We start from the raw sequence: 25,574 nt of genomic DNA, 5'->3' as shown, positions 1-25,574 counted from the left end.
ACTCCCCTCCCCCCCAGCATTCACAAGTCTATACTACAACATAAGTTACAGTATAAAAAACCAGAAACCACCTAAACTCTCATACAAATAATGGCCCATCGTGGACTTGTGCAGTGCCTCGTGAAATCAAACAGGAAAATACACACAAAATGGCATTAAGGGAAAAAAGATGAAAATTACACACTACAAGGGAAATACACTAAAGGTTAATGATGGTCATGTCAGGGTGGGATTAAGGGCAATTTTAATTTTTCTCTATATACTTTCTTTAATTTCTAATTTCTCCTAATTTTCCACAATGATTATCTTTATAATCATAAAAACAACAATAAAGGTTCTTTAAAAATTCATCCTGGTGTGAAGCTCACTGTCTTCTCCCACCTTTCTACCTGTGTGAGTCCTACTTGTCCTTCAGGCAGGCTCAAGGGAGTTGTCCTCCAGGCCCCGGGGAGCTGAGAGCCTGGACTCCTGGGAGATTGAGGGTCTTCTTCCTGTGCATGAGCCCTAAGGGCCAGGCCCAGGCTGAGACACCCCTGCTGCCAGCAGCTGAGGGACCCTGAGGGGCCCTCCAAGTGGTCCCTGAAGCCCAAACCAAAAAAAGAAAAAAAAACCCATTGCCATTGAGTCGAGTCAATTCTGACTCATAGTGACCCTATAGAACAGAGTTGAACTGCCCCATAGGATTTCCAAGGAGCAGCTGGCAGATTTGAACTGCCAACTTTTTTGGTTAGCAGCTGAACTCTTAACCACTGCGCCACCAGGGCTCCCACTGAAGCCCAGCCTCCCCATATCTCCTCACTACCACTATTGTCCACCCCTTGTTTACCGTGCACTCTGTGGGCCTAGGAACTGTACCTTGTGACTCACAAGCCTGGGAAGTCACTCTTACTAACCCCATAGTATGTATGGAGAAACCAAGAAGCAGAGAGGAGAGGGGTGTGCCTAGGGCCACACGGCTGGTCAGTGATGGAGAAGAGACTTGAACCTAGGGCTACTGTTGACTCCAAGGTCACTCATTCTTAGTCACCCTGCAGGATGCCATTAGAACCTACCGATTCCCACCCCAAGGTCAATACAGCTCACACAGTGCCTATCACCAACCACATCAAGGCCACACACCTCTTTAATATGGAAAGCCACCCCTCATCACCCTTTCAAGTTCAGCTACAACCTATACTCTTCTTTAATGTCACATCCTCAAACCAAGCAAACGCTAGCTTTGTGCCCTTCCTGCTACAGATCCTCATGCCTAGGACACCACCTTCCCCAGTGGAATACAGATGAGGAGAAAGAGGGAAGACAGAGGCAGCAGCAGCTTGTGGGAACAATCTTTCCTGGACTACCACCCTCCCTCTGCACTCAGTCAGTCACTTGTCATTCAACAAACATTTGCAGAGTATCTACCACATACTAGGGAAGTTCTGCGGTGGGGGGAGGTGGGCATAAAGAGGAATAAGGAAGACGCAGACCCTGCCCTCAAGAAACTTATAGCTAGTAGACTGAACAAGCTCTATACAAACCACTGCAGTGCAAGAAAGACTGATGCAATACAGGTAGTCCCTGACTTGCGACATATTCCAGTTATGACAAACCACACTTACAACTGTTTTTTTTTTTTTTGTACATCTTATGTTAGTAATATGTACTACATAAAATGTTTTGGTGCATAATTTGCTGATGTCATCATATCTGTAAGTTTATATGTAATGTTTCCAACCCCCAAACAAAAATAAAGATCGAATTTATAAAGATACTAATAATAAAAGGCAGTAATAATGAAAACTAAAAAAAAAAAAAAATGAGGTATTCGACTTACATTAGAACCTACTTATGATAGAGCTGTAGGAACAGAACCCCAGGGTAAGCTGAGGACTGCCTGTAGTCATAACATGCTATGGGGGGATAGGGCCAAGGGGGAAGATGCTACCTGTGCACGGAGGGAAACAGGGCTGGCTCATGAGGTGGCATACATATTGGACTTTATGGATGGCAAAGGCTTCAGTAGATAGAGATGAGGGGAAACAGTGGCCCAGGTGGCTAACACAGCACAAGCAAAGGCCCCAAAGCAGGAAGTATCTAGCTAGGTTTGTAGTGGGGCAAGAGATCAGGTCAGGGCTCCTCCCTGCCCACGCCTCCTGTCCTCACCTTGAGGAAGATGGCAGGGCTGTGTGTTACAGGGCTCCACATCTGCCGGCTTCGACAGCTGCAGGCTCTCACAGTGGCTGGGTGGCCCAATGGCACAGACGACCTGCCGCTTCCGAGTACCCGAACTGCAGCTCTTGGAGCACTGGGGCCCATGGGGTAGGGAGGAGAACACACACACACACACAGAGGGAGACCCTGAGGCTGGGGTGGGAATACCCACAAGGAAGCCAAAAAGGGGGAGGTAACCCAGTCCCGCATGTCAGACCCATGGAGGCACATAGGCAGCCCCCTGTCAGAGACCTAAGGAACCAAGTAGGACACCAGGTATGTGAGGTGGCAGGGGGAGCCCCAAGTACTCACCAGACCCCAGGTGCCAACGTGCCAGGCCTGGTCATAGAGGAGGGAACAGGTGTCACGCACACAGGGCTCAGTGAGAGGCGGTTGGTCCTCTGAGGAGCACACCGTGGCATGGAGCACAGACCCCTCATCACCCCGGCAAGTGACAGTCCGCCTCCGGACCCCTGAGCCACAGCTGACCGAACACTACAAGGACCCAGCTGTCAGCAGGAGCTCACCACCACCAACCCAGGGGAGCCATGCCAGGCTGGACAGCTGGAGGCCAGGCACAAAGGGTGTACAGCACCCTACAGCCCATGTCCAGTCCCCAGGCCCAGAGAGGCTGAGTGAGTCCTCTGAGGTCACACAGTCTGAGTCATGACTGCTGACAGCAGCATGGGTGCCTTTTCACATCCCCTCATTTGCACCTTGAACATATGTGGGTGCTGGAAGCAGTGACCAGTGACCCTGGACACTGCCAAGTCCCTCACCCTGACACCCCAAGCAATGCCCTCAGCTTCTCCTCTATACCAAGGCAGTCTTTCTCATCCTGCTCTGGGGTCCTAGAGAAGGAGGAGAAGCACTGGACCAGGAGTCCAGGTACCTCCTTCTAGTCCCAGTCTTGCCCCAGTTTCTATGAAAGCCTGCTAAGTCACTTTACCACCCAGAATCTCAGTTTCCACATCAGAGGACAAGCCTCCCAGCCCAGCCGCTGCCCAGGCCTAAAACCCAGTTCTTGATTTCTGCCCAACCCCCACCCTAGCCTGGTTGCAACCCGGGGCCTCACCTCTCCCCAGGGCTCTGAACTCCAGGCTGCGCAGCGCTGGAGGTTGCAAGCCTGTGTGGTGGGGGGCTTCCAGGGCAGGCCTGTACACTCGGCCTCATTGGCAGCCTCCTGGATGCCAGCCCCATTCGCTGAGACGCAGTAGACAGAGCGGGACTGGGAGCCACCTCCACAGGAGGCTGAGCAGGGCGCCCACGGCCCTGTCTTCCAGCTGTCGGGGTGTGGGAATCCAGTGAGGCTGGCCCAGGAGCAGGGGCCGGAACTCAGCCCAAGGGGGTACCAGCTCTCACACACAGGAGTAGACGGAGCCCCCAACCCAGCCCATTCTCTAGACATCCAGGTCTCTGCAGGTGGGTGGCAAAGAGCTCTGGACAATGAGGCCAAGCCCCAGGCCCTCCTCTGCACCATGGTGCGCTGCCGCTCAGAGCCCTCCTGTGCCTATCCTCATCCCACACCCCCTCCTCCCTCTCACCAGGTCCCCTGCTCTCCCAGCCAGACTCTATTCCCTCTGGGTGTCACATTTGATGGGGGGCATCCCCCAAGGGGCCATACTCCCCATGTGGGGAGTAGCCTAGCCTGGAGCTGGGGTCCAAGGACAGGAGGAAAGGGCGGCCCCGCTGCACCACGCAAAGCCAAATCCGCCACCATTCCATGAGGCCAGCCACCACCAAGGCATGCGAGTGGAACTGTCCCGGGCCTGTGGGGCCTGTGGCCAGCAGATTACCTGTTCCCGCACACACGCTGGGCCCCAGGGAGGTGCCACACTCGGGGCTGGCGCAGGTAAGAGGTCCTTTGTATGCAGAGGCATTGCCTATGCCAACGGGCCCTTTGGCCAGATGCCTGGCCCACATCTTGGCCTCTGCCGAGCCAACTCGCTGCCAGCTCAGACAGACCGGGGCCTCCACCACCTTCCCCAACCCTCCTGCCACCAGCCTGGGCATTCTGAGCACCGTGTGGGTACACATACCCCTCCAGGAAAGAAAAGCCCTGGGCTTCAGGCTCAGGCCCCCTGCACTTCCCTCCCCCTGTGACAGTGCCTCCTCCTACCCCGGCCACAGCGGTGGGGAGCCCTGAGCCACCCAACCTCTTGGCTCTATATCTAAAGCAGCTTAGGGACCCCAACCCCTCCCCTCCCAAGTCCTTGGGCCCCACCATGGGAGGACGGGGCTGGCAAGGGCCTCACCGCTTGGTCTGTGGGCATGGGTGAGTGTTGCAGGGGTGGCGGTCAGCCGGCCGAGGCTGGCGCTGGCACAGGTGGTTGGGGTAAACCTCGTTGTCAATGGTGCAGAACACCAGGCGGGTCTGGTGACCTGTGCGGGGGCCCGGTGCAATAGGCAGCCAGTCAGTCAACAAACGTTCACAGACACATTCTGTGCCAGGCACCATGCTGGACACACCCCATGTACAATCCTGACTAAGCCTCCAAAGACCCCTGGGGTAGGAGCCATTACCATCCCCAATCTACAGATGAGGAAATGAGACTCGGAAAATCTTCGCTGTGAGTGACGGAGCCCCACTCTGACACCGGGCATCATCTGCAGGCCTGGCCTCCTCTCCCGTGAATTCTGTCTCCAGTGAGCTGGCACCCCTCTGGGGGCCCTCTCTGGGTCTTAGCTTAGGTCAGGGGCCCTTCCCCAGGTCCCCCCCAAGGTGACTCCATGGAGTGGAAATTCCTCGTTGACTTCTCCATCTGCCTCCCCTAGGACTGTGACTTGCCCTCTGTCCGCAGTGCCTCGCATACAGTGGGCGCTCAGTAAGGTCGGGCAAGAGCCTCCCCACAGCTGTCCAAGGTACCCTCACCTCCTCCACACTCAGCACTGCAGTCACTCCAGGAACTGTGGCTCCAGCGGAAGCCAGAGTCAGGGGCTCTCAGGGGCAGGTAGTACTCATATCGCACGCCAGAGTTGGGTTCCTGGCTGATGAGCTGTGCAGAGGATCCTTGTTGAGGTCTGCAGCCAACCAGGCGCCCCCCACCCCTCCTCATCCCACAGCCTCCTCCGCCAGCCTCAGGCCCAGAGGAACCCCAAACCCCCTGTGACTGGGGCTTGATGGCCTCCTAGGGGTCATGTGCTCCCATCCCCACAGTCCGGCTTACCTCAATGACCAGGGGCTCTGAGGTGGGGCCTCGGGCGTGGAGCCGCTCGGGGGCAAGGTCCCCCTCGGTGCCACGCTCATACTGCAGGACAGTGCTGGCCACAGGCAGGGCCCCGGCTGCCTCGATGGTCCAGTGCCCGTTGAGGTAGTATTCACCGCGAACACTCTTCACCGCTGTGCAGGGGGTGAAACAGGCCCTCATGAGCAGGGGAAAGCTGGATGTACCACCCACTGCCACAGCCCCAGACTGTGATGCTCACCTAGGAAATTCCTGCTGGCAGCAGCCTCCTCGATATGAATGCTGGTGGCCCCCGTGGGAATGATAAGGATCTGATTGTAGCCTGAGGGAAGCAGAGGTGGGGGGTTTGCGGAGTGCTCCTTCCCATTCAGACCACCCAAGTCAGTTGCCCCAAGTGTTCTAAGAGTCATGGCGGCACAGACTGGGGTCGGGGCAAGAACACGTAGAAGACAGGAGGGGCTGGGCTGACTGGCAGGCTCAGGGGCCCAGAACTAACTGGGGAGCAGAGAGGACAGGATTGGGACAATGGGAGAGGGGATGAAGAGGGACATCCAGGTGGTGATGAGAGAGATTAGACTGAATAAGTGAGCAGGAGTTCCCAGGAAGAGTCTGGCCTCCACCCTGAGACCACAGGGAGGCTCAAAGGCATGACCTGGGCACCAGCATCAAACTCTCTGGGTGCCGTGGAGGGCGCTCGGTCTCCAGTCCCAGCCAGGGGGCGAAGAGAGGGCAACAGACCCTTGTCTGAATTGTCAGAGGACCCCTGGAGGACTGCAGCTGCTTCCCCCCGTGACCCACCTCTGCTGAGATCATTGGCATCAAAGATGCCTGTGACAGGGTAGCAGGTCGTGCCGTCACCCCCACACTGCAGACACTTGTCCTCCTTCTTTGACGAATCTAGCTTGTGGTCACAGCCAACAACCTGCCAGGCAAAGACAAGGGCCAATAACATGCCAGGATTCAAGCACTGGCCAGCCTGGCCTAGACCGGCATCTGCACAATCCTGGCAGGTAAGGGTGGTAACCATTCCTTAGTAAGCCAGGGATGGCTGCATAAACCATGGATCTGGCCTGTGCTCAGCATGCACCTTACCTTCTCTGGTTACCAGTTGCAGTTGAGTTGATTTCGATTTATGGTGACCCCATGAGCATCAGATAGAGCTGTGCTCCATGGGATTTTCAAATGGCTGGTTTTTCAGAAGATCACCAGGCCTTTCTTCCAATGTGCTTCTGGGTGGACTTGAACCTCCAACCTTTTTGGTTAGCGTTCGTGGCGTTAACCATTTGCACCACCTGGGGACATCCCCCTCTCTGGTAACACCTTATTTTCCTCTGGGGGCAATCTTGATCCCACATAGTTTAGATGGAACTCCCCAAGCAGTGGGTCTGGGCAAATCAGTGGGTTATGCCCCTTGCACAAAGAGACTGGTTCAGAGGCGAGCCCCAAGTCAAATGAGAGGCAACCCAGGTGGCTGCCAGGCGGGGATAGAAGAAGCCTGGAGCTATTAGTGGCCATCTTCAGCTCACAGAAGAACGGCCCTGAGAACACACTGACCCAAGGAGAGCAAAGCCAGCAGGCAAGGAGACAAGAGATATCCGCAACATCGTTCAAGTGCCTGGAGTCAGCCAGATCATCCCTAGACTTCTTTTGCTTAAGTCGATTTTAGGTGTGTTTCTGTAACATGCTACCCAAGGGGTTTCTCTTATTATGGGGCTAGACTCCTCAAAGAGCAAAGGTAAGAGAGTCACAGGACATCTGTGATACAATGCACCCTAGGAGTTAGGCTCAACGTCCAGGTAGCTTGAGAAGACATCAAGCTAATGACAGCCATATGGCCCTGCCGGTATCAGGCCAGGGAGATACCCTACAGGGAGTCACAAAGCCAGATCGGAGGTAGGTGTGGTGTAAGGTCTAAAATGAAGGTCCAACGTTATGTGCTGCTTTGACATCTGGGAGAAAACGAGAGGACTTCAAATACACTAAAGCCAAGTTCTCCTGACTCTGCTCCCAGGAATACTTCTACTCCATAGCCAAACAACCCTCTTTATCAAACAGATCAGGTGCCGTTCTGCTTATCCCTGAGTAGTGGGTTTCAGTTGCAAAGGATTACTCAAACAAGCAAATCACTTCCTCTCAGGGGACTCAAGGGGCACCCCACCCTCTTAATACTACAAAGCCTGCCTCCCACAGTCCCTGGTTGTTCACTCTGCTCCCTAGTGCAAGCTGTATGTGGCCCTGGGTGGCCTGCTGTATCCTCCTCTCCAGGGCTCTGCGTGTAAGTGACTAATAAACTGCTGTCAATCTCATCTGTCCAGTGTTGGGTGTCTGTGTCCCCCAGGGTGGAATCCCTCCCTCACAAACAGGGTAAAGAGGAGGTAATTGAAACAGCCGGGGAGGAGTAAGGGATACTACTCACCCGGCAGCTGCCATCCACACAGACGTCCCGTTTGCCAGGCTCACAGGGGGTTCCGTCTACCACAGCTTCCTTATGCTTGTAATAGAAGTTCTCCCCCTTGGGAATGCAGTTCAGTTCACACTTGTTTGGGGCTGGAGAGGGCAAGAGGGGGAAAGCTGAGATGCCAAGTTTCAAGGACAACCTTCCCCAGGGCCCAAGGCCTACCGTAGCAAAAGCTGAGCATGGCAAGGGCAGGAACATATAAGCCGCTGGGAGAGAAAGCCTTCACAGCAGCCCCCGAAGTACTCAGGCTCCCAGCCTCATCCCAGGGAGAAAGAACGTTCTCCATGAAACTGCTGCTTCCCTGGGAATTAAGTTGAAGAAAAACCCCCAAAGAAGGAAACAGCTATATACTTGAAGAGGTCTACCTCAGCATTATTTATGATAGCCCAAGTATTAATAGGCTACTCTTTAAGGAGGGATCTGTCCCTGGAGAAGGACGTCATTCTTGGTAAAGTAGAGGGTCAGGGAAAAAGAGGAAGACCCTCAACGAGATAGATTGACACGGTGGCTGCAACAACGGGCTCAAGCATAACAAAGATTGTGAGGATGGCACAGGACCGGGCAGTGTTTTGTTCTGTTGTATATAGGATCACTATGAGTCAGAACCAACCTGAAGCCTCCTAACGCTCTTTAAGTAAATTATTATCTATCAGTGGAATAATATGCATGTTGATGATGCAGTTAAAATGATGATTATAAAGACTGGGCAGTTATGTGGGAAAATGTTTATAACACACAACTCAAAATGGTACTATGTAGTAATTTTAAATATGTAAACGTATAGACAGACAATAACGAGAAAGGGCTAGACCAAAATGCTAACAATGGCCCTATGAAAGAGATGGGATTAGGCTAATTTTTTTTCTTGTTTTAATTTATGTATTTATCTAAACTTTGCATACATATAGTTTAAACAGTCCAAAAGTGCTAATAGCATTATAATCCCCTCAGCAACAAAAGCCGCACCCCTCTACTAGTCTTTTTAGCCTTTCCTCTGCATTCTATATCTTCTATAGCGTGGATACATTTAAATTATTTTCAACATATGCCCCTCTCAGGATCTGGGGAGCGCAATGAATGCCAAAGGACCCCACTGGGGCCACTTCCACTAGCCAAGCCCCCACCAGGAACACAGTTGGAGTTCACTGATCTGGAATCCAGAGCGCCAAGTCCCCAGAGGTCATTTGCAGTGAGCAGTGAAAACTGATATTCAGTAGGATTATCCTAAGATACCTTCAGACTCTTACACGTGTATTAGTACTTTTTTCCCTTGAACTGTACTTCTCTAAAAACTAATGACCTACAACACATCGCCCTCAAAGTTAACTTCAAGGTGCATCTAATCTGGCCCCAGTGATCCAGAGTAAACACGATCTTGCTATACCAAGCCCCTTCTCGCCCCATCTTGCTGCTTGCTCAAACTCGGTTGCAACATGAGAAGTGCCTCAGATAATAGGCTCAACATGGTGCATCGAATGGCATAGCTTTGTTGGAAATATAGACATACGGGAAAAGGATGGAAAGACCTCAAAATGACCATCATTGCTGTGTTGCCATGGGTATTAATGGGGGTACTGGTAATTTCTCAAAAATTCCTTTGACAAAGCTTCTGTAATTTATACGGTAACAGAAATTTTGAAGTTAAAGAAAACATATAAACGAGATCCCCAAAAGATGGGGACCGAGGTAGCAGAAGGTGGAGTAAGTGCAGCCAGGAGATGGGGTGCCCCGCCTGCTCACCCCCGTAGTAAGGCAGCCACTTGTAGCGCCGTCCCTGGAACTCTGTGCCATCCAACTCCGCGCACTGCAGGGCCCGGAAGTCCCGGGCACCCTCGGGACAGCTCTGAGGGGGCGAACGGGGGAAGGAGCAGTGAAATGGGATTCCCCTCTTCCCCGGGAGGCCTGCCCCAAGGCCCCTGAGCGCCCCTTCCAGATGCTTTGGGTTGCTCAAGGGGAGGCGGTGCGAGGGCAAGGCCTGTCACTGGCGGTGCGGGTGAGGAAGGAGCTCCCCGCGCGGCCCGGCGGTGGACGGAGGGTTGCTTGGGGGGCCTGGGACCAGGGGACGGCTCCCCCGCCGGGGCAGCAGCTAGAGTGGAGACTGGGGGACTGGGCAGCCCGTGTCACCTCGGTGCGGCAGGAGCGGTGGCTCCGGGCGGGGCCCACGCAGCTGAAGACTCCATCTCTCCTGCGGGATGAGAGGCACAAAGACAGTCCCTCCACCACACGAAGAATCGCCCTCCCTGCCTCCCTCCCCCAGCTCATCTCTGAGGCTCCCTGTGCACAATGCTGAGGGGGACAGGGTGGGGCGCTAGCGCTCACACACAAATCCCCTTTGTTTTTAGGAGCCGTCCAGTGGATTCCGACTCAACGGGGCTCTATTATAGGACAGAGTAGAACTGCCCCATAGGGTTTCCTAAGCTGTAATCTTTACTGGAAGGAGACTTGGGAAAAAACCCTGGTGGTGCAATCGTTAAGTGCTGGGCTGCTAACCAAAGAAAGGTCGCTGGTTGGAACCCACCCAGCAGCTCCTTGGGAGAAAGACCTGATGATCTGCTCCCAGAAAGATTACAGCCTAGGAGCCCCTATGGGGCAATTCTACTCCATCACATGCGGTTGCTATGAGTCAGAATCCACTGGACAGCACCCAACAACAAGTCTTTGGGCAAGGGGCACTAGGTGGGTTCCAACAGTGGACCTTGGACCCTCCAGTTAGCAGCCCAGAACTTAACCATTGTGACACCAGGGCTCCTTTAAATCCCCTTAAAAATCCACTAAAAATCCACTGCCTCGAGTCGATTCCGACTCATAGTGACCCTATAGACAGAGCAGAACTGCCCCCATAGGGTTTCCAAGGCTGTAAATCTTTACGGAAGCAGACTGCTGTGTGCTGGTAGCCTAGCACTTAACCACTGCGCCACCGGGGCTCCTTTAAATCCCCTTCAAAAAAAAAAAAAAAAAAAAACCCGTTGCTGTGGTGTCAATTCCAACTCATAGCGACCCTATAGGGCAGAGTAGAACTGCCCCATAGAGTTTCCAAGGAGCGCCTGGTAGATTCTAACTGCTGACCTTTTAGTTAGCAACCGTAGCACTTAACCACTATGCCACCAGGGTTTCCTAAATCCCCTTAGGTAGGTGTAATTCACCCCATGTTTATACTTGGGAGGAATGGGACTCAGAAGCTTAACTATTCTGTAGGTGCCTAACTCTGAGCCACGCTGTGTCTTAAAGCAATTTCCAGAGAAGACCCAAAGGCTGCCTGTCCTTAGAGATAAAATAAGATGTTATATACACCCACCTAAGACTATTCTGCAATTGAACAAATAAGTATAATATCTGTGTCTCTCTTTCTCCTCACACAAGGTCTCCTGAGTAATGCATTAACAAGCCCACCACCAACTGGGAAACTTTATCACACTTTCTGTACCCCACCCCCTCCATAGCACCGGGCAGAGTGCCCGCACGCACTAAGTGGTTAATGAGGCAGAGTCAAAATGAGGAACCTCGAACACCTGACAAAGAGGCTGCGAGCAAAGAAACCACAGGCGTTACAAGTGTTGGCTGAAGACTGCCACTCATCTGGCAAGAATTCACTGCACCTGCCATGTTCCAGGCACTGCATTAGGCACGATGGATGGGGGACACGTGAGACAGACCTGCTCTAGCTCTTCCAGAATAAGGTGAATAGTTGAAATCAGAATGTAACTACATGGGAAATTATTTGATTTCAAATACTCCATGGATACTGCTTCCAGAACAAATCAGTTGCCTTGGTGGGTTCTGCCCACATGGCCCTATGCCTGCCCGTGACGCCTTGTCCAGCCCAGAAGTCAGCCTGTTCTGGCGCCTGCCCCCTTTTAACAAGCTGGCCCATTTTAACCTCCCCTACCTCTGGGAGTGGCAGGGGCGCTCCCGGAAGCTGATGCCCCCTCCGCAGGTCCGGCTGCAGGGGCTCCACTCACCCCAGTGGCCCCAGATGTCAGTCTGCCGCCTCACCTTCGGGGCCTGGAGGAGAAGACACACTCAGGAGCATGAGTCAGCATCACAGCTTCCACCGAAGCCTGGCCGGGCTGGGGAGCCATCACCCGCTTGGTGCTTGAGCCTGAAGCCTCCACAAGGGTACTCAGAGGTTCACTGGAGGGCCCCCCTGTCTGAAAACACTCCCTTGCCCTTCAAGGAGCCTGGGATTCTCCCTTCCAGAGCCAGCCCTTCAGGACTCAGCAATATCGGCTGGTACTCCAAAACATGCTCATTTCCAAAACTGGCTAGCTGTTCACCACAAGGAGGTGAGAGCCAGGTGTATTCTGAAAGAGGTGAGGCACCTGGGGAAGTCTGAAGTTCCAGGGGCCACGTGGGGGAGGGAACCCTGCAGTGAGGGGCAGTATGAGGGCCCAGGCATTTGGAGTTCAACACTGATGTTAGGGAAGGGAGATCCTAAAAGAAAAGAAGGAAGGGAAGTAACATGGGCAGGGCCACCGGCACCGCAGATGATGAGGGAGGCCCAGAGGATAGGTCTGTGCTGTCAGTTTACCAGCTGCCTGAGCAAATCACCTAACCTTCCTCAGCTGTGGTTTCCTTAGCCCTCAAAGTAGCCACCATCGGAACTAGCCCCTGCTTTCCTGCTATTCTGCTATTTACCAGGCACAGTCGAGAAACAGCTAAGCTGGGGGCAGAGAATTTCTTTTCTGTAGATGAAGTATCCTGGCTGGTGCGGAGTCTGGTTTGAGAACTAAGATGCTGCAAATATTCCCTTGAATGAGAGCCCATGAATGGTGAGAGGGAACCCATCCAAGATGGAGACGTGGAAGGACAGGCATGTTCTTGTGTAGGTAGGGCTCCCCATCTGTGCGGGGGATGTTGCCCATGGGCAGCGCCATGCTTCACCAGGGTCTAGTGTGAAAGAGCCACACCAAGTGTTGCTGCACTTGCATCTGCCGTGTGTGGTGACCTCATTTCCAGAAATTTCTGTAGCTCTGGCCTGTTAAACTAGGAACTTAATCTAATCATCTATGTGTGCAGGGCGGTTGTGGTCTCTTCCTGCCAATCTGTGGCAGATACTTCAGGAGTTCCCAATATCCATCTTCCTCTTCTCCTGTTGAGAGAACCCTTGACTCTTAGCTGGGCACCTGGCTATGCAAAATACAAAATATTATTTCCCAACCTCCCTGCAGCTAAGTGTGGCCACATCGCTAAGTTCAGGTCAATGCAATGTAAATAAGTGTTAGGCAGCAACCTCTAGTAATCTTCCTTACATATACTCTTTGCCCCTTCTTCTTTCTCCTGTACTACTTCCTGCTGGCTAGAAAGGAGACGTGATGGCTGGAGTTGGAGCAGCCTTCCTAGACCATGAGGTAACTTTGGAAATGCTTCAGTGAAGCAAAGACAGAAGGATCCTAGAACCTGGAAGACTTTGTGAAACAGAACATCCTTGGACTTTCTACTCCAGTGTGTTATGCAAGGGAGGAATCAAGTCTCTCTTGCTGACACATTGTTATTTGGGGCTCCATAACAGGATTACAGTCCTAACTGAATCCTGTCAGTTTCCCACCAGGAAGATCTGACACCTTGCCACTGGTATCAGAAGTCCACGTGCTACGGCACGTTCTCTCATTTAATCCTCAGAACAATCTGATGAATCCCATTGTGTGGATAAGCAGACTGAGGCACCAAGAGACGAAGCCACACAGGAACAAATGGCAGGTCAGCTTCACTGCAGGCCTCTGCTCTTACACTGGTGTTTGTTCCCACCTAACTCATTGATGGGGAGGCAAGAATCAAATGAAACACCAGAGGAGTTCTAAGGAGCTGGACAGGTGTTAGAATTGACTTCAGGATTTTGCCAGGAGGCAGAAGGTGTATTGGAAACAGGTCACCAACAATCTCTAGGAAAAATCACCCCCACTTTCCAGAGAAAGAACGCAAGTCCTAAAATGGAAAAGCCAGCCCTTTCTCCCGCTGTCTGCCACGAGGAACCTCACAAGATGCAGGTGAGTAACGAGGCTTACCCTCAGGTTACTCAGTGCTCATTCCTAACACCCCTGATGCCAAACACCTTGTTATTCTTGTTTTATAAGAGAACCCAGAACCCTAGATCAGAACAAACCGCACTAAACTTGTTGAACCACACACAAAACCCAGGAGGAAGGGCCGGCCAGACCAAAGGTCTTAGCTTTCACTTTTGAAAATCATCTATTCCTTCAGTTTAAACTGGGACAAAATCTCCAAGTTTTTGAAAACCAGTGAACCAGAATATCAAAATGTTCTCTCAACAAAATTTAAACTGATATTTGGATCAATTTTCTACTTTAAAAGGGAAGAAATTGTGTGTGTGTATATGTGTGGGGGTGGCTTTTCCAAAGACAACCAGCAGCCCAGGCTTGGATTCCGGCACCGCCTACCCCCAAACGCTCATCATCACACTGTTTAAGTATTCAGGAGGCAGCCCTCAAGGGACCTGGCCTGGTTACTAATTAGCCTCTGACCAAGGTCTGCTTGGATGTCAGTCTCAGTGCTTTGACACAGCCCCCTGCGCCTCCCTGAACCCACCCTTCCTCAGGACTGCGCTGGGCTTACTGTTGTGGCCAAGGCAACAAGAGGCACCCCTGTCCCTGAGGCATCTCGTGGCCATCGGGGTGGGGTGGGGGCCATCCAAGCACAGGCCCCTGTGAGGCATCTTACAAACATCTTGTTTCATGTGCCCAGGAACTATGACCCAGGCATCGGCTTGCTGGGGCCACTCAGCGGGTGGGATTGACCTGCCTGATCCTAGACCTCTGTCCACTACACTGCACTGTCTCTCAGAGGAAAGAAAACATTCAGTCATGTTTCTCTATAATTACTAAAACCATGAACTGCACTATTGTATGAAGCCATAATGAGCTGCTCCATTCCAGCCTCAGCTGGGCGTGTCCTCACCTGCCTCGTGCTGCTCTCAGCTTTCTGACTGAGAAAAAGAAAATACCGCACCCCACCAATTCAATTCTCCAACACCCACCTGGAGCAACTCAGGAGCCCCCTTTCCTGCTTCAGCTGTTCCCAGGGGACTTATCCAGTGTGCCCGTGTGTGAGGGTGTGTGTATGTGATGGTGCGTGCAGGTGGACCCTCCCCCCCACACCCAGTCAATTGCCTCTGGAAGCATTGCCCTGACCAGCCTGGGGTGGGGAGCAGGGGCAGGCAGCCAGGGGGTATACCTTTGCTTTGTAGCTCTTTAATCATCTGTTCATTCTGTTCTGTCAGCACAAAAAGGGATCCCAAGAAGGTGCTCTGGGATCCAGCAGTGGCTCCTGCCCCCAAGGAGAACCAGTAACAGGAACCAAGAACCAGAAATGGAAATCGGGAGGCAGCTCACTGTGAGCCTGGGCCACACTCCCCCCCACCACACAGGTGGAAGGTGAGGGGAGAAGAGTTGACAGCGTAGGTCATGCCCAGCCCTGTGTGAGGCTCACCAATTGCAAGCAGAAGGCTCCTTAGGGTATTTCTAAGGAAGAAAGGATCTCACAGGACCCAGGGCACTTTGCAAACCTTGACTCATTTCAGCTGCACAGGCTGCACAAGCCTGTGGGGTGGGCTTCATTACCCCCAAATTAAAGGAATCTGAGGTTCAGTGATTTGCTAGAGTCACGCAGCTATTACGGAGTGGTTATAGGATTTCACCGTGGGGTCTCGACATGCACCTGGGCTGCAGTGTTCACGCTGCCGGGCACCAGGAGGAAGCATGCGTTGAAGGACCTCGGACGTGGGGCACTCAGGGAGCAAGGGCCCTGGGAAGGCAGAGGTGACCTGGGAAGCCGGCGGGTGGTGGAGGGTATGTGAGAAAGGTTGGTTGTACCCACCCACTGCTCTGATTGTGGCCCGTGCTGGATCTGCGGGGCTCGCCTACGCAGCCCTGGTCAGGGGAGCCCCTCTCATCCTCATCCTAGACTCACATTTCCAGAGGCGGCATTTCCACTGCCCTCCCCACAACAGCAAACAGTTTTGGTCCTTTCTCTGGGGTCCTTCTTCTCTCTCCTCCTGCCTGCCTCTCAGAAGGGTGGGCAGGGCTGTGGGTCTCCCCTGTGGAGAGCACTCCAGGAGCAGGCTGGTGGCCTCCGTTCTGCCAATGCCAGGAGCAGCACAGCAGGAAGTCTCCAGACACCAAGCCCAGCAGCACCCATTTCTGCAGACCTCACCTTGCTGAAGGTGGGTCCTGCAATCTAGAAGACTCTATGTCCTCAGGACCCAGTCATGTCCAGGGAGCCCTTACTTTGAGCCTCTGTTAAAAAACAGCTATTCTGCTCAACAGTTGGCTTCCTGTGTCCACTCTCTATATTTTCACTAATACAATAGCCACTGGCCACACATGGCTATTTAAATATAAATTAGTTAAAATCAAATAAAATAAAAAACGCAGCCCCTCAGTTGCACTAGCCACATCTCAAGTACTCAGTGGCCACAGGGACCTAGTGGCTATCTTACTGGGCAGCATATTTCCATTGTCTCAAAGTTCTATTGGATGGTCCTGCTCTAGATGCTAAAGCCAGTGAAAGCGGGAATCACTGGAACCTCAAAGCTCTTGGCCCAAGCACAGCACATTAAGGGGCAGCCATATTTGGTCCCATGCAGGTGTAGGGTGGGCCACCTAGCCTTGCACTTTAATTGGTCCCAGCACCCCCTCCACCCCACTTGGAAGACCACCTGGCGGAGGTGGTTCTTGAGCACAGCCCAGGCTCCAAAAAGTGCACCCACCTCCTGAAGAGGAAGGGAGGTGGGAAGTTTGCCATTCCTGCAAACTGTGCTGCCACAGCCCAGTTCAGGGCACCTTGGCCAGGAGCTTCAAGGTCTCCACCCCTTTCTAAATTAGCTCAGGGCCAAGGGCTCACTTCCTCCTACCCCATCTTCCCAGACATTGCCCTTCTCCTGGGAATGTTGCCGCCACCGGCTCCAGACTGCAGGGGGCAGCTTCTCCCCAGTCCTAAGCTGTGGGTGTCCTTCCTGGACTTGCCACCTGCCCCCAAGGCCCTCCTGCCCCTCCCCGCCTCCCCCAGCAGGCCCTCCAGGAGTCAGGCAGGGCTGCACTCACCAAGGACCCGGGCAACGGGGCCAGCAGCAGGGGCACGAGCAGGAGCAGCCGCATCTCCACCTGTGGGAGAGGCCGGGGTTAAAGCAGATGACCTAGGGGGTGCAAGGCCAGTGTGTGTGTGTCACCCCTTCCCAGTTGTCCAAGGTGATCAGGAGACCCACAGAAGGATGAGCGGGAACGCCATGGTGCATAGTGGAGAATATAACGTGTGTGCACCACACCAGCTGGACAACTCACACAGGTATGGAAAAAAGGCCCATCTACAACTGGCAGAAGTTTCAGAACAATTTGTTTCTGTGTTTCAAGGGAAAAAGGGGGTGATTACAAATACCTCTGTTGTTGAAAAACACAGTTCAGAATTAATCAGACTTTCTGTATTTTTAATTCAGGAAGAGATTCCTTTTAAAATAGTCATTCCATCAGTTTTTACACCCACACCAACATTTCTCTGCACCAGGGAAGTGCCACAAGCAGGCTCCATAATCAGTGTGTACACAGTGTGTCGTGTGCATGTACAGTGTGTGCAGTGCAGTGTGTGTGCAGTACGTGCATGTGAGTGCATGCAGTGTGTGTGTGCAGTATGTACGGTGTGTGCAGACTGGTGTGTGCATGTTCGCTGTGCATACATGCAGTGTGTGAGTGCAGTATCTGTGCATGTTACAGTTTGTGTGCTGTGTGGCGTATGCGAGTTCAGTATTGTGCAATGTATGTGTGTATGCAAGTGTGTGCATCTGCAGTATGCATCTGCGCAGTACATGTGTGATTTGTATGCGTGTTCAGTATATGTGCGTGTTACTGTGTGGGAGAATGACAATGTGCACTGCTCATAAAAAAAATTAGATAAGAACTAACTTGTATGTTGGAATTAAAAAATATGTAATTCTAATAGTATTCTTTGTTTTTAAATATTAAATGACTTCAGTTTACAAGGATAAAACTGAGCATACATAAGCTAAGTTCAGCAAAAATTTAACCTGACACATTTAACCACGCATATACTGGTTAAGTTGGCACCAAAAGTGACTCATTTAGTCATTTTCACATAGTCAAATCCAGAGATTCCTTCAGTTAGCAGGGGTGAGGGAGGCGGTGTGCTGCCTGCTCCCCCTGCTAGGCCCCTACTCTGTCCGCCACTCCTACAGCAGCATCTGCGAGGGACGGGAAGCAGGCATTAACGCAGGAGCCGCCGCATTCTAGGGATAAAGATCAACATAAGTGATGGCGACGCTTCGTCTGAGACACGCCTTTACGGTGGGGTGAGCATAGCTACGGAAGAGACTGAAGAAAGGAGAGGAAAGAAGAATTTTAGTGATAACGTAATTGCAATTACTACTACCACCACTGCTACGATTGTCGCTGGACCATGATCCCACATCTGCAATTCCAAAGTCCCAAAAGACTGAAAACTTAAGTGTTTTTCAACTCATCTGGTGGCCAAAAAACCCACAATAACAACCTGTCTGACTTCGGCGCCAGCTCTGGGTCTTGGCCATTGGGCTCTACTCTGGATCTGGGAGGCCTCGACCTCCCTGCTGCCTGCGGGCAGGGCCGGGTGCACACCGAGCATGCAGCGTGGGCTCTTGAAACTTCGCGTCCCGGAGACGCGTCTGTGCCCAGCTAGGTCCAAAGGCGGCGGGCAGAAACGCAGGAGGAGCGGGTCTGCTCCTGCCGCAAAGAGATTGCCCGGGACTCGCATCCAGGGGTTTCCGCGCGTTGGGCGCTGCAACCCCACAGTCCCCAGCGGACATCAGAGCCGCCGAAGCCGGAACGACGCCCTGCCCCGTGCACCCCCCGAAGGGCTCTTGCCCGACGCCCCGCCTGCGCCCAGAGAACGTGCCCACTAGCCCTCAGACGCAGAAGGGGCCGTTTCCCACGTGAGGCGCGGGGCGGCCCAGCAGGTGCTGCCGCGGTGGGGCGTCTGGGGCTCCGACGCCCCAGACCCACAGTCCCAGCAGCACTTCCGGGAGGGGACGCCCGGTCTCCTTGGCCCCTCGCCTCGGCTGCGCCCGAGAACGGCGTCCGGCGGAGGGCAGGGGAGGGGCCCGCCCAGCACCAGCTCCCACGGAGCCCTGCGCTTCCTAACCGCGGGCGGCCTCCTACCTCGGTCCGGGCGCGCAGCGCCCAGCCGTGCTCGGGTCCCGCGCCCCTCTTCCTCGACACTGCTCTCCCCGCAAGCCAGGCGGGACACATTCCAGCAGAAGCTCCAGGGTGCGCCGCCAGGCGCCCGCCAGTCTCCTGCCCCTCCGCCCTCCTACCTGTCTCCAGCAGCGCCGCTCCGTCGCTGCCCGCCCCAGCCCAAGCTGGGGAGGTCGGCCCGCAGCTCCGAACGCCCTCGGAGGTTGGACTTTCCCTCCCCGCCGCTGGCTGGTTTCCGCCCCGCCCCATCACCTCTCAGTCAGCCCTGCCGACAACCCTCCCCAATCCCAGTGACTGGACAGTGCCCTGCGGAGAGGCCCCCACAATGACCCCCCGGCGTGACCAGGGCCTCCACCTCCTTGAGTCCACGCCAAGCCTGGGCTTTCCCTCCACGCTGTAGGCATCCCTCTTGGGCCGGCACCAGTGCCCTCTCCAAGTCCACTTCCCCGGTGCCCAAGCCTTCCTGCTCTGGGACGCCCTCCCACACCTAACCCACACACAACACACCTCCAAGGCCAGCCGCTTCCTTCCCCACTCTTGAATTCTGTACTTCAGACAACTGAGTTCTCATCTTACCTGCCAGCTAGTTTTTCCACTGCCTAGAACGCAATCTCCCAATCCCCTCTGTCTAGCAAACTCCTCCTCATCCAGCAAGACCCTGGTCAAATGTCACCTCTTCTGTGAAACCTTCCCTGACACAGCCCAGGCAAAGTTGGAACTTCCTTGCCTTGTCCCCCAGTCCCAGTCCCTGCTGCTGTAGTTCTCTGATGCATCATACTGTGGGTGTCTGTGTCCCTGATTCAGCGATAACGTCCCAGAGGGTAAGGTCTGCATCTAACCTAAAAAATCCTGATCTGGCCACTAGTCCGGATCATGGTAGAGGGCTCGATAAGTGTGATAAATTTAATTTCCTTCCCTGACTGTCCTTTTTCTTAACTAATGAGCTCCAGGCCTGCCACCCCTTTTTTAGAACTGAAAATTCACCTACCCCTAGGAAAATGGCACCGGGCTGGCACACATGGTGGTGGGGAGGTCACAAAGGCTGGTCCCCTTCCCCGTCCTTGACCTGACCTGGCATGAGTCACTTCTCCCTGGCCTCTATTTGGTGAGAAACGTCAAGAGTGGGGAGTTCACCGCATCGCCACACCCCCAGCCCCTACAGCACATCTCCCAGGGGCCACCGCTGATGTCAGACAAAATGCTTACTGCAAACACAAACACTTTAAGCCAGGCCCATTTCTGACCATCAGTGAAGAGAGGAGGAGGAGCAGCTGTGTAGCGTCAGCCTTTGGGGAGTTGTGTGGATTCTTAGGCAAAGATAAAGCTTGGCAGTGGAATGACCCAGAGCCTCTCTAAAAACAGAAAATCAGAAAATCATTTCTTCTATTCAAAAAGCCTCGCTCCCTGCCCCCACAGCCCAGACTTTTCTGAGGTTGGTCAAAGGTTCCCTGTTCAGTGGGGGGAGGAGGCTTTCCAGTTGCAGGGTCGGGGGATGGGGCTGGGGGGTGAGGGTGAGGGATAGGGGAAGTGGGCGACAGAGGCCTAAGGAGTTTACCTTCCCATTCTGCTGTTTTTCCTCTACGACTCCTTCTCAAACACCCAGACCCACTTCTTTTTTTTTTAATTTTATTTTGTTGTTGTTGAGAATATACACAGCAAGACATATACCAGTTCAACAGTTTCTACATTTACAATTTAGTGACATTGATTTACATTCTTCGAGTTGTGCGACCATTCTCATCCTCCTTAGTTCTGAGTTGTTTCTCCCCCACTGACATAAATTTACTGCCCCCCAACTAATCTTTCAAGTTGCTGTTGTCACTTTGATCCCGTATGAATAGTTCTTAAAAAAGCATAATGCTCAAGGCAGACCGTTTTTACTAGTTAAGCTGAACAATAATTTGGTTTTAAGAAGACTTCAGGGGATATTTTTGGTTTAAGGTATAAAGATTATCTTAGTGCAATAGTTTCAGAGTTCATCTAACCTTCATAGCTCCAGAAGTCTAAAGTCCATGAAAATTCTAAATTTTGTTCTACATTTCCCCCCTTTTGATCAGGATTCATCTATGGAATCTTTGATCAAATGTTCAGTAACAGTAGCCAGGCACCATTCAGTTCTGGTCTCGTGGCAAAGGAGGCAGTTGTTCATGGAGGCAATTAGCCACACATTCCATATCCTCCTTCTATTCCTGACTCTCCTTCTTCCTCTGTTGCTCCAGGTGGATAGAGACCAATTGGTGTGCCTTGGATGGCCGTTTGCAAGCTTTTAAGACCCCAGGCACTATGCAACAAATAGGAGATAGAACAGAAGCACTAAAATGTTACCAGGCCAATTAACTGGGATCAGACCCATGATTTCTTAGCCCCCACCCCAGCTGCAAAGAAGGCCCTGAGGTTGGGGTGACGGAACCCCCCCACAGTGTTGAGTGGTGGGCCTTGCACCAGTCCAGGCTCTGCCAGTTACTGGCTTGGGCAAGTACTTCTCTCCAAGCCTCAGGTCCTCATCTGCTTGCCTCAGAGGGATGCCGTGAGCACAGTACCTAGCACTGTGGTTTAGAATGAAAATTCCAGGAAAAAGAGTAAGACTCTCACTCCTATTGTAAATGCCATTCACTAGCTGCACCAGAGACCTCCTTCCATGTGGGGTTGGGGGCAGCCCTTGGAGGCAGACAGACCTGACTGGAAGCCTGTTCTGCTGCTGTGTGTAAACTTGGGCAAGTCACGTCACCACCTCAAGCCTCAACTTGTCACTTGAGCTTCACGCAGAGGGTGATTGAGTAGGGAAGCAACTGGTTTCCATAAAGCTCCTCCTGTGGTGGCTCAATGGTAGAATTCTTCCCTTCCATGGGGAAGACAGGGACTCGATTCCTAGCCAATGTACCTCAAGCAAGCCACCACCATCTGTTACTGAAGGCTCGCATGTTGCTATGATGCTGAACAGGTTTCAGGAGAGCTTCCAGACTAAGATAGGCTAGGAAGAATGTCTTGCAGTCTACTTCTGAAAATCAACCAATGAAAACCCTATGGATCACAATGGTCCAGTCCACAACTGATGATGGTGATGGTACAGGACCTAGCCGCATTTCTTTCCACTGTGCAGAGAATGGGGTTGGGGTGGAGGGGAGGCAGCTAACAACAACAAGGTGCTGAATAATAGTTCTTCGTGCCCCATGCTCCCTCCACCTATATCTTGGATACTCTACATTTTGATAATCTGTGCAGATTCCAGGTCCAGGGACAAGGCCAGAATATAAGTGACCAGATCTTTTTGTGTGATTGGGCTGGGATGGAGGCTGGAGAGAAGGCAAAACCCCAAGAGCCTCTGAGCTTCCAGGATCCACCTCCTCCAGGAAGCCTTTTCTTACACACACCTCTGTGCTCCTGTGCCACCGGGGTTTACCCTAAGCACTTTCAAACTACGGCAGTGATGTATTTGTCTCTCTTTCTCCCTCTAAATTCTGAATGTTTCATCTTTGTACCCTGTACCAGAGGTATGTGGCAGCCTGTAGGGGAAGCCCACTTGATTGGCGGCCCTTAGCTGCCATACCTCAGGTCTACACCTTTCTGAGGGCTCTCCCTGCTCCGCTTCCTCCCCCTTTATCCTTCCAGGCATTTCCTCCAATGGTTTGCACACCTAATCCCATCTTGGTGTCTGCTTCTCAGAGGACCCAAACTGTCACACACAGGCTTCTTGGTTGCAAACCACAGAAAAGGACTTAGAAAAGTTACTTACAGGAAGAACATGGGGAGTTCTTGGAATTGACAGGAACGCTAGTGAATCAGCACAAAAATGGGCCAGAACCCCTGCCAAGGTCATCGATCATGGCCCAGAAATAGTTTTGATTAGGACTCATCCCACTGGACACTGGACTACTGTCACCACCACTTTTAGGCAACATGGACCCTTGCCACTCACAGAAAAACTCCTAAACTGTCCTTGCAGACTCAAACCCAGCAGGAACATGACTGCACCCTGAGTTCCAGGACCTGGGCAAACAGGAATTGGCAGGGTCCTCAGATGAGAAGGGGTTCAGATGCTGGGCCACCCCCAGAAAACCAATGTCCACTACCTCCCTGAAGCACCTGGCACATAGCGCTTACTGAACTCTTGTTGAACCGAACTTAGAGCAGACTGCCTTTCCTCTTCCTTCTTGTTTTTTGGTTGCTCATTCGTTTATTTATTCTTTGAATATTTGAGTGCCTACTCTGTGCCAGAAGCTGGGGACAGACCTGTCCAATGGTGGTAAATGCTTAACAACCATTCTCTGGGGGGAGAAAACACTGCTTCGTTGTGTCTACCAATGTCTGTGGTGTAAATACTCTCATATGGCATTGATGTCACTAAACATGGATACACAATCAACTCTCCCAAGTCACCTGCTCCAGCACACCAGATTGTCCCTGCCCTCGGGGAGTTCATGTTCTAGTAGGGAGTTACATTCTAGTGTTGTTTTAATTAAAATTGAACAAATCTTGCAAACCGAATATTCAAATATTTCCACTACAAAAGTCACAGAACCTATGCTCTAGCTCACTAGGAATTCAAAAGGGAAAAAAGACATAACAGTTCACATTTGAAGATTTCTACATTGATTTCTCTAACTTATCCTCATCCTCCAGCACATGCATCCATTTCCCTTAGTACAGTTCATTCAAAAGTTGAGGGAACGAGGGAAGGAGAGCATTAAAACACTTGGTGACAGTTTGCTCTCTTAACGTGATACTGAGTTTCTAGACCCTATCAATCTTCTGTCCTCCCTCATTGCCATATCCAAGTCAGCACTTTGAAACATCAAGCAAGACCACCAGAATGAGTTCAGTGCTCCGAATGTCTGACAAGTGGCTGTCATAAGCCTTTTGGCCTTTGGAGGGGAGTTTAATCATTAAAGCTGGGACAGAGATGTAGCTCCCTCCACCTTCTCCCAGGTATGAGGGCCATTCAGAAAGAAAGCACAAGAACTCCTGGGATGTCCCTCAGTGACATTGGTCTAATATGTATCCACCCCACCTGCCCCATCCTCAGTCCGAATTCTTGGAAAGAACACCAGGAGAAAGATAAGCCTGTGAGAAACTGGAATAGGGGCAGTGTAATGTCCTGGGGAACCAGATCTGAGCAAGGACAGCAGCAAGGAAGAGGGAAAGGGGCTTTCTAGATAACCTATCCTACTGGCTCCTACCCAGCAGCTCTAGTGTCAGAGCTCTCATCCCTTCCTTCCATGTGGAGACATTCACACACACACATGCTTTCTGCAAGAATCTGGGCTACAGTCTCCTTGGGAGAAGCAAATTGCCTGGATAGCACCCAGAAATGATAAAGGAGCCAGTGTGAGGGCCCCATCTTTAGCTTCTTGAAAGAGGAGAGGGGCTTAGGTGAGTGTGGGGTCAGCTTGCTGAGCATGGGCCTGGAGGGTCCTCCTGGGCCTCACAGTTCAGGGCAGACACCCTGGCCTCCAGAGCAAATCTGGTGTCCTGTGGCTGAGCAGCAGTGGCCTTGGTGCCTCGGATCCTTGCAGATATAGGACAAGTCCCCCTTCTCCTGTTGCAGATTCTGCACCTCAGCTCAGCATCTCCTGTGCTGTCATTGCTGTCCCTAGGTGGGGCTGCTAGAGAGGGGGCCCAGGACTGGTACTCCCAGAGGCCAGCAGCCAAAGGGTCTTTAGATCCTTTCTCTTGGCCTCACTCTCCTCTTGCCACACTCCTGGGACACGTCAAATTTCCTTTGCTGGCTCAGCCGCTGTATTTGGATGTTTCTTAGCCCGTGGACCGAGAAGCAGCATGTGCCTTGTGCCAAAGGCCTGGAAACGTAACCCAGAGAGTCAGAGGATCAGCGCCTCGCAAAACAGAGGGGGGAAAACTACTAATTTTTCATAAATAGTGGTGCTTCTCAAACTTCAGTAATGTTTGGACCTATTACTTCAGACCCCCACTGCTGACCTATTTTACAGTATAATGCCACTTAAAGACAAAAGAATGAGCAAATCAGTTTGGAAGATGTACAGCCAGAATGCTTCTCAGAAGCAAGGATGGCGAGACTTCATCTCACTTACCTTGAACTTTGTTAATGGTTAAGGTTGTGTGTCAACTTGGCCAGGCCATGATCCTCAGTGATTTGATAGTCATATGATGGTGTGATCACTTTCATGATGAGATTTAATATTACGTGATCACCTCCATGATGGGATCTGCTGTGAGTAGCCAATCAGTTGAAAGGCAGTTTCCTTGGGCGTGGCCTGCACTGAATATAAGTGGATATTCTGGCAAGGATTGTGGGCTCTTGCTCATTCTGGATCCTGTAGCTGGCTCCTATTCATCTGATCTCTGGTTCTTGGGACCTGAGCTAGCAGCTTACCTGTGGTCTTGCCTGTCGATGTTTGCGATTCATCGATCTTCACGGCCTGTGAACAAGAGCCCTGCTCTCCAACCTGCTGATCTTGTGTTCACTAGCCCCTGTGGCTATGTGCATCAGAAGCCTGACCCACGGACTTGTGACGTTCCAGCCTCTACAACCACATGAGCCATTTCCTTGATATAAATCTCTCTCTCTCT

General features: G+C 52.3%; 1 protein-coding gene across 1 annotated transcript in view; it reads right to left on the bottom strand.

Annotated features, from left to right (window-relative positions):
- Nucleotides 1-19,192, bottom strand: part of PAPLN (papilin, proteoglycan like sulfated glycoprotein) — a 43,208-nt gene extending 24,016 nt beyond the window's left edge. The window contains exons 1-14 of the mRNA XM_023726358.1: nt 18,993-19,192; nt 16,893-16,952; nt 11,723-11,838; nt 9,961-10,021; nt 9,577-9,679; nt 7,795-7,925; nt 6,177-6,300; nt 5,620-5,700; nt 5,361-5,533; nt 5,066-5,189; nt 4,449-4,575; nt 3,269-3,476; nt 2,506-2,688; nt 2,146-2,287 (exon numbers count right to left, since the gene is read on the bottom strand). Coding sequence (XP_023582126.1) covers nt 2,146-2,287; nt 2,506-2,688; nt 3,269-3,476; nt 4,449-4,575; nt 5,066-5,189; nt 5,361-5,533; nt 5,620-5,700; nt 6,177-6,300; nt 7,795-7,925; nt 9,577-9,679; nt 9,961-10,021; nt 11,723-11,838; nt 16,893-16,952; nt 18,993-19,082 — 1,723 coding nt within the window. The 5' untranslated portion in view covers nt 19,083-19,192. The remainder of the gene's footprint in view (nt 1-2,145; nt 2,288-2,505; nt 2,689-3,268; nt 3,477-4,448; nt 4,576-5,065; nt 5,190-5,360; nt 5,534-5,619; nt 5,701-6,176; nt 6,301-7,794; nt 7,926-9,576; nt 9,680-9,960; nt 10,022-11,722; nt 11,839-16,892; nt 16,953-18,992) is intronic.
- Nucleotides 19,193-25,574: the final 6,382 nt, after the last annotated feature.

The sequence above is a fragment of the Trichechus manatus genome, unplaced genomic scaffold, assembly GCF_000243295.1.
Source record: "Trichechus manatus latirostris isolate Lorelei unplaced genomic scaffold, TriManLat1.0 scaffold00010, whole genome shotgun sequence".
In the NCBI taxonomy this organism is placed as follows: domain Eukaryota; kingdom Metazoa; phylum Chordata; class Mammalia; order Sirenia; family Trichechidae; genus Trichechus; species Trichechus manatus.
The sequence above is the reverse complement of the archived record's forward strand: the minus strand, read 5'-3'. Positions and strand labels throughout refer to the sequence as shown.